We start from the raw sequence: 8,173 nt of genomic DNA, 5'->3' as shown, positions 1-8,173 counted from the left end.
TGCTTGATGTCATTGAAACAAGCGCATCTCAGTCTCATAGTAAATTTGTGGGACGAGCTGAAAAAGTGTGAGCAAAGCAGCCTACAAACCTCACTTGGATATACAGTAGCAGTTCTGTCTGGAGGAATGGGCCCAAATTCTACCAAACTCTTGTGGGGAGCTTTAGGAAAGATACCTTACATGTTTGATCTAGGTCATAGTTTAAATTCTACTAAATACAAAATAAATTTAAACTTCTCAATTAGAGCAACATATACAGAGCATTTAAACCTTTTTCCCAACTGTATTTAAACTGAGGTATTTTATGAGAGGTGAATATTGTATGGCCCAAGTTAGTTCTGAAGACAACCATTTTCACTGTCCCAGTTTGCTTCAGCCTCAACATCTAAGGCAGCACCCCTCATGGCAAGAGGGACGGAGTCGAGCTGTGGCTCAGGCACCTTCGAAGGAGTCCCTTGCAATTTAATATTAACATGAAAGCTTGAGAACCTATCAGGAGAACCATCTGCCATAGTGCTGATCCGATGCCAGCGGATCAGCTCGAATCTTGAGCCTCTTGTGATGTCAATGACCCAAACACAAAGAGGAATTCACAGTTTTTTTTTTTTTTCCTCTGGTGCAGTTTTTGTGAAATCATGCGGTGGAAATCCATTCCTTGTTACAGTCAGTGTACGTTTGGTAAAGATGACAGGGTGCCCCGTTATAATTATGGATTCTTATGGCTGTGATTGGTCTAAGTGATTGACCCGGTTTTTCCTTGTTTGGTAAATTATACAACTGTGGGAACCTGAAGAAAGTGTATTAAAATAGCAGTGTTATCACAAGTTGTATTTAGTGTCATTCACCTTTTCATTTATAAACAAATAAATATATTTTACAGGAATTTGGAGTTTATTCCTTTAATCTTTTGACATATAAAAGTGACTGCTCTTAATTTCCCACACAGTACAGTTAGGATTAGCTTCCAGTTTAGATTTCCAATCCAGCCCAGTCATTCCTATTTTAAAAGCAGCTGTTTACCACATGATTGCCCATAAATGCATCATACCGCGCTGGGAGCATTTGACCCAGAACAACTGTGATAATGGACCAGGAAGAGAGTTTCTGGCATTGAGGGACTGCCTTTTCCCTTCTAGCACTCTCTATTACTCAGTTTTATGTAGGTCCAATCTGCCAGCAGCTTTCTGCTTCTTTAATAAGGATTGGTGCACATTTAGTTTTTATTGTTTCACTGTTTAAATACCTCCCATATCTTTATTGTACCATTCTCCACAATGCCCCCTTTCAGAATTGTAGACTTCTGTTTATTTCACTAAGCAAGAATTGTCTTCAGTTGTAGATATTAGAGTAGTGTGTTCAAAAACAATAGATATGGTTTCTGTGTGATGAATTTGAAAGCAAAACAACCAAAAGCAAATGCCCATTTAGCGGCTGCTGGTGACGCTGGGTGGCTCTGCCTTCTTAGGAGCAAAGTCAAAGAGCCATAAAGTGAGACAATGTTGGGGAAAGTTCCTGCTTCATAGTCATTCACGGAAGAGATCTCTCAGCAGTGGGCAAGGGCTTCAACCACAGAGACACCTGTTCTCAGGTAAGAGCTGATAGTTGGTGCTGAAGAAGTCAAATGTTCATTAGAAAAATATCACTTTGAACTTGATGTGACTTTAGTGTCATCTACTAAAATTCAATTTGTCCAGGAGTAAATGAAGTGGAACCTATGCTGCAATGACGAGCTAAAAACGCAGACTAACAGTCCTGTTGAGAAGAAAGAATTTATCAGGCTTTCTTTAAATTCATTCAGTCATCAATGGTTCACCAAACTGGCCCATTTGAGCCTGTATTGGTTTGTCAGAGGTTCTGCTGAATCCAAATGAAAGTATTTGTTCTGACCTTTTTATATTTTCAGGTTAACTACGTTTCTGCCATGCTTCATTTAAGTGAGGTATGATTGGGGATTTTGTTTTATTTATACACACATTTATAATTCTCAAAGTCATCTTGAGGACTAATTTTAGGTGTTTTCCATCCAGGGGGATTTTGTATGGGTGGACTCTGGCAGTGTAGTCCCAATTGGGGCAGAAGTGAAGGTTACTGACACTGGGCAGCTTCAGCTCATCGATGACGAAGGAAAGGTACAACACCTGTAAATGTTTGCTTCACTTACACCCATGGAAACCTTATTCAAACTCTCTAAATGATGGTCATTGTATACAGGAACAGAAGATCAACAAGAAGAATCAGAGCAACATCCGTCCCATGCACCCCACCTCAGTGAAAGGTGTGGACGACATGATAATGCTCGGTGATCTCAACGAGGCCGGGCTGCTCAGGAACCTGCTGGTGCGCCACAAAGAGGGCATCATCTATGTAAGTTTCTTTTCCAATCCACCCAGTTTTACGACGTCCATAACCGACAGTGGAAATGCTTCCTGGTGTGTGTTTGGCCGCTGTGAGCGGCTTGGCTGGACTTTGCCTCCGGATTTATCATAGAACTGTTTGTCTCTATAGAAACCAATAGGCCAGTCTTGTCAATAAACACCCCTGTGTTTCTGCGGGACTGCATCAAAGCACAGCTGTGTGTGGACAGCCAGAATCCTGTTGTAGAGGTGCATCTAAATAAATCACGTCCTCTATTCTAATTCATTCAATATGACTGTATACATGTCACAGTATTTCACTCATACAATTTAGAGAAGCCGGTAGCCTACATGTGCCAGGGCAGATTTGCTCTACAAAAAAGATATTTCAAGATGGAATCCTAATTGCACGATTAACTTTATTAAATCAAGACTGGATCCAGCATCCACATAGGAAGGCCACGTTGATATAATCGTAACCTGTGTTTGTGTGACCTTCAACCATTTGGCTTATTCGTGTGTCCGTGGATGAGTCTGAGTGTGTGGGTGGGTGGGTGTTTGTATTGAGTGGGTTTATGTGAGCAAGTTTATCACCTGGAGGTGCACAGTTGTTAGAGTAGCGAGGACGGTAAAGGTGTGCAAAACAGGCACCAGCCCACTGTGGCAGCTGGAACTCGGACAGACCAAGGTAGGGACGGCATATTACCCTCCTACCTGGTGGTACATGGTGAACCCTGAGAGGTCAAGAGGATGCCCACCAGAGCCCTGCTTGGCCCCTGAGGCCCACGTCCGGCCTGACACATCCCTGGGAGCAATAGGCCACTCAAAGGGAGCCCACCACTCGGGGAAGCCTTAATTTCTTGTAATTTTGATGATGATGGCTTACAGATGAGAAACAAAAAACAGAATTTATTTTTATGAGCCTAATGAGAATGCACATTCCAATTCACTGAGATCTGCCTGTATTTGAATACAACTCAGTGTAAACTTGAAATTAACACAGAAATATGGATTTGTGGATCATTTTAACCTTTTGTCTGTAGGATAAAGTCTGTGGTCCAAAACCACTTCTCTTTTTTAATGGGATCAGTTGTAAGCCCTTTAACCCTGGTCATTTAGTTACACTTTGCCTAAGAATTTGGAAGACTTTTCACAATGTGCATAAAATATGTTCCTGCTTTTTAAAGGCGATTCAAATACAGAAATGTGCACACACTAAGATTATTGTACCTTTAAATAATTTGGGAAAGCCCAGATATTGATTTTGATATTGATATTGAAGAGAACCATGGACCTCCGTGAGTCTTCTTTAATTTCCGATTACAAATTTCAGAAGGCTGAAGGTGCGACGTCCGTCTGTCCAAACAAATAATGTATAAACACATATATCCAATGTCCAACCATCATGCTGTTCAGGAAGGAAACAGGTTCTGTGTTGGACTAAATGTTTTTTTGGTCAGAAACTTCTCCAAAACGAAACCACAAGAAGCATAAGCAAACATAAAAAAGCCAGGTTACATTTTTAAATGCACCCAAGAGCTTAAAGTTTGGCGACATATTATTTGGTCTGATTACACTAAAACTAGAGCATTCAGCTATAATTATCATCTTTATAATTGGAGGAAAAAAGCAATATCTCAATCAGCAAGGAAGTTCGTAGGTACAAATGGGTCAAGTGGAATCTAATTATACCAACAAATTATTTACTAAGTCGGTGTACAGAAAGCATATGGGCGGTTTTGTCAGAAGAATTACCAAAATGTTTCCTACAAGTCATAAAGGGGAAAGGCAAGTCTACCAAAGACTAAAATGAATGTAAACATTTAAAGAAAGTTCAAAGAAATTTGTAATTATTTTGACAGTTAGCAAATTTTAATAATTGTAATAATCCTAGCTGAGCTAAAAAAAAAAAAGACAAAGATCAGGCATTTAATGTCAGACAGCAAAAATGTTTAGGTGACTTTATACACAGTAAATGTATCTAGTTTCCACCACAAGGGGGAGTTAAAATGTACCTTGTTCAGTCGGATGCACACAAAACCACTTTTTGTTTGTTTATTTGTCCATTATGTACACAACAATGCTGGTTCATCTCTGGAGTTCCTGGGTCCATAGGTCAAAGTTAAAGCTTTGACTAAAATGCTCAAGTATTTAGCTGAAAACGAGCAAAAACAGAAACCAAATTCAAGAAGGCTGGATGAGACTGATAGAGATCACTTTACAAGATTAAATAAAGGGGTGGTAAAAGCAATTTATATAAAAACAAGGGATGAATTAGGACTGAATGCAGTACTATTAGTGAAGGATGGGTTACTTGGCAGAAGATAGAGGAAGACTGTTTCTCAGAATAAGAACAGCTCAGTGAATCAGTGAGATATGAGAAAACCTCAGATGCCAAGAGCGAATAATATAGAGATTCACACTCTGAGGAAGACTTTAAATTACTTACTATTGCAGGAATATCTTTTCCTAATCTACTGCCAAAGCAGACATTTGTGGCTCGAATGTTTTGTTTCAGGAAATGATTTACAAACCCAGAGAATCTGTGGAATCCAAACACTGATTTAAGGAGAGCTAAATAAATTGTCCTGGGATCATTCAAATAAAAACTCTACTAGGAAAATAAAATTGATGTTAAATGATATGTTACACAGAAGTAACATTGCATCAGTCTTTAGACTTGAATTAAATTTAAAACAAGTATCTTCTTTTGAAAACCGAACAGTAGAGTTTTAAAATGTTGCTGGATATTTCTTTAAAGGCAGACACTTTCACTGAATCATGCGATCAACATCATGTCAACTAATCAGACGGATGTTTACACTCAGTGGTTGATGTGCCTGAAGCGCTGTGGCCGTGACTGAAACGGGTCATCTGCCTCATTGCCTCGACGCTCTCCACTATCATGTCTCTATGCTCACGTAAACACCAGCATGCTCAATAGATGAGCTTGTGTTTGACAGCAAACATCCCTCTCTCTCTCTCTCTCTCTGTGTGTGTTTTCAGACATACACAGGCTCCATTCTGGTCGCAGTGAACCCCTACCAGCTGCTGCCCCTCTACACCACGGAGCAAGTTCACATGTACACAGACAGGCGGCTGGGTGAGCTGCCCCCCCATGTGTTTGCCATCGCAGACACCTGCTTTTTCAACATGAGGCGCAACAAGAAGAACCAGTGCTGTGTCATTAGGTGGGCTCCATGCTAAGACAAGGTTAAGCTTAAGCTTTTTATTTAGGATGCTTCTTTCATGTAACATGGTCTACATGATAGAAACATACGCGAGATAAAACCTCCAGAAGTTAAAAGTATACCTGAAGCTTTTCATTTTGCGTATTTCACACTTGTTTGTGGCATTTTGAAGTGTTTATCTCCTTGAAGTAATTAGAGTACATCCATTGTTATAGCTTACGTCACATTGTAAAAATGTGCAAAAAGTCTTAAAATAAATTAGTCTTTTAATGCAGCGTCATAATCTCAGACAAATAAACTCCAAACAACCCAGCCTTAAGGAGTCGGTTGAAACAGGAAAAAAATAGCATGTAATGACATATTTTTACAGTGGTGTGAAAAAGTGTTTGCCTCATTGTGATTTCTTATTTCTTTGTATGTTTGCCACACATAAAGGTTTCAGACCATCAAACTAATTGAAATATCACACACAGATAACACAAGCAAACACAAAAGGCTGTGTTTAACTGGAGGTGTTTGTTATAGTGTGTTATAAAATGTCAGAAAGCGAAGTTCAGTTTCTCTAGCCACACCCAGGCCTGATTACTGCCACTCCTGTTCTCAATCAGGAAACCTTTAAATAGCACCTGCCTGAGAACATGGAGTAGACCAAAAGATCATCCAAAGATGGAAATCATTCTGTGATCCAGGAAAATTCTAAAACGGATCTGTCAGTCTGGAAAAGGTTATAAAGCCATTTTTGAAGCTGTGGGACTCCAGTGAACCTCACTGAGAGACATTATCTTCAAATTATAAAATCATGAAACAGAGGTGAACCAAGCCAGAAGGGGCCAACAGACCCAAAGTCTCAGTCTCATTGTATACAGTCTCAGTTTTGTCAGAAGACTGAATTACTGACAAGACAATAGACTGTTTGGCATATAAGAAACAGCCTTTCAGAAAAAGAACATCATTCCAGCAGTAAAATGTAATTCAATTCAATTCAATTCAAAGATACTTTATTGATCCCCGAGGGGAAATTAGAATTCCAGTAATGGTGGCAGTGTGATAGTCTGGTGTTGTTTTGCTGCCTCAGGACCTGGAAGACTTGCTGTGGTAAATGGAACCATGAATTCTGATGTCTACCCAAACATCCTGAAGGCGAACACCCTGTCAACTTGAGCTGAAGTGCAGCTGGGTTCTTCAGCAGAACATTGATCCAAAACACACGGACAGGTCCACTTCTGAATGGCTCAAGAAAAACAAAATGACTTTGGAAGAAGACTGAACCCGAATCCTTTTGAGATGCTGTGGCATGACCTAAAAAGAGGGGGTTCACGCTAGAAACCCTCCACTGTGTCTGAATTACAGCAATTCTGCCAACAGCGCTGTTCAAGGCTCAAACGCATGGTGACAGTTGTTGCTGCTAAAGGTGAGCCAAACAGGTATTAGGTTTACGGGGCAATCTCTTTTTCACACAGGGCTAAGTAGGTGTGGATTTCATTTCCCCTTCAGAATTAACACCCTTTTAAATATTACATTTTGTGTTTAGCTGTGTTATCGCTGTGTAATATTTAAATACGTTTTATGATCTGAAAAATTATGTGTGACAGACATACCAATAAATAACAATTCTATAAGGGGTCAAACTCTTTTTCTCACCCCTGCATACCTTGTTTGATTTTGTGATAAGTGTTTAGAAGGGATCATAAGGCTTTCACAATACAAATAATGACCATTTCAAACAAAAACATTAAATATCCACAATGGTCATTTTGAAGTAAATACAGTCAATGAAATTGCTCACATCTCTGCAATCTCCACCAGTGGAGAGTCTGGAGCAGGGAAAACTGAGAGCACCAAGCTGATGCTGCAGTTCTTGGCTGCAGTGAGCGGTCAGCACTCGTGGATCGAGCAGCAGATTCTTGAGGCCAACCCCATCCTGGAAGGTCAGAAGGAGCACACATGAAACCTCTCTAAATAAGACCTGTCCTCACTTTTCTCCTAATTGGATTATTCTTCCCTCTCAGCCTTTGGTAACGCCAAAACCATTCGAAATGACAATTCCAGTCGATTTGGAAAGTACATCGATATCAACTTCACCAAGGGTGGGGCCATTGAGGGGGCCCGTGTGGAGCAGTACTTACTGGAAAAGTCCAGAGTTTGTCGTCAGGTGGGGATATTAGCAGAGTTGTTGTCCCGTGTTGTAATAAGGAGTCAGTTTATTTTGTACTAAAGAACATTATGGTCCATGAACAGGCACCTGAGGAAAGAAACTACCACATCTTTTACTACATGCTGATGGGCATGTCTCCTGACCAGAAAAAGATTCTTTCTCTGGGAACGGCTGCAGAGTACAAATACCTGACCATGGTACCGTTCTGATCTATCCTTACTCCTTATATAGTGTTAATTACACATAAAATGACTGTGTATTGCAATAATTCAACTTTGTGCATCTTTAGTTTGTAATAATGTGTGTTTTAACAGGGCAACTGCACCAGCTGTGAAGGACGTGACGATGTGAAGGAGTACGCTCACTTCCGTTCAGCCCTAAAGATCCTCATGTTCACAGAGACAGACTCCTGGGAAATCTCCAAACTGCTAGCCGCCATCCTTCACCTGGGCAATGTGGAATTTGAAAGTAGG

The 8,173-nt window shown here is 40.3% G+C and overlaps 1 protein-coding gene across 1 annotated transcript in view; it reads left to right on the top strand.

The window, feature by feature from the left end:
* The first annotated feature begins 1,516 nt into the window (after positions 1-1,516).
* Positions 1,517-8,173, top strand: part of LOC124874519 (unconventional myosin-VIIb) — a 33,912-nt gene continuing 27,255 nt past the window's right edge. The window contains exons 1-9 of the mRNA XM_047375907.1: positions 1,517-1,588; positions 1,904-1,939; positions 2,028-2,129; positions 2,212-2,364; positions 5,361-5,545; positions 7,352-7,473; positions 7,555-7,697; positions 7,784-7,897; positions 8,015-8,168. Of these exons, the coding sequence (XP_047231863.1) occupies positions 1,922-1,939; positions 2,028-2,129; positions 2,212-2,364; positions 5,361-5,545; positions 7,352-7,473; positions 7,555-7,697; positions 7,784-7,897; positions 8,015-8,168 (991 nt within the window). The 5' untranslated portion in view covers positions 1,517-1,588; positions 1,904-1,921. The remainder of the gene's footprint in view (positions 1,589-1,903; positions 1,940-2,027; positions 2,130-2,211; positions 2,365-5,360; positions 5,546-7,351; positions 7,474-7,554; positions 7,698-7,783; positions 7,898-8,014; positions 8,169-8,173) is intronic.

Source organism: Girardinichthys multiradiatus, chromosome 9, assembly GCF_021462225.1.
Source record: "Girardinichthys multiradiatus isolate DD_20200921_A chromosome 9, DD_fGirMul_XY1, whole genome shotgun sequence".
In the NCBI taxonomy this organism is placed as follows: domain Eukaryota; kingdom Metazoa; phylum Chordata; class Actinopteri; order Cyprinodontiformes; family Goodeidae; genus Girardinichthys; species Girardinichthys multiradiatus.
This window is presented reverse-complemented; position numbering and strand designations above follow the sequence as displayed.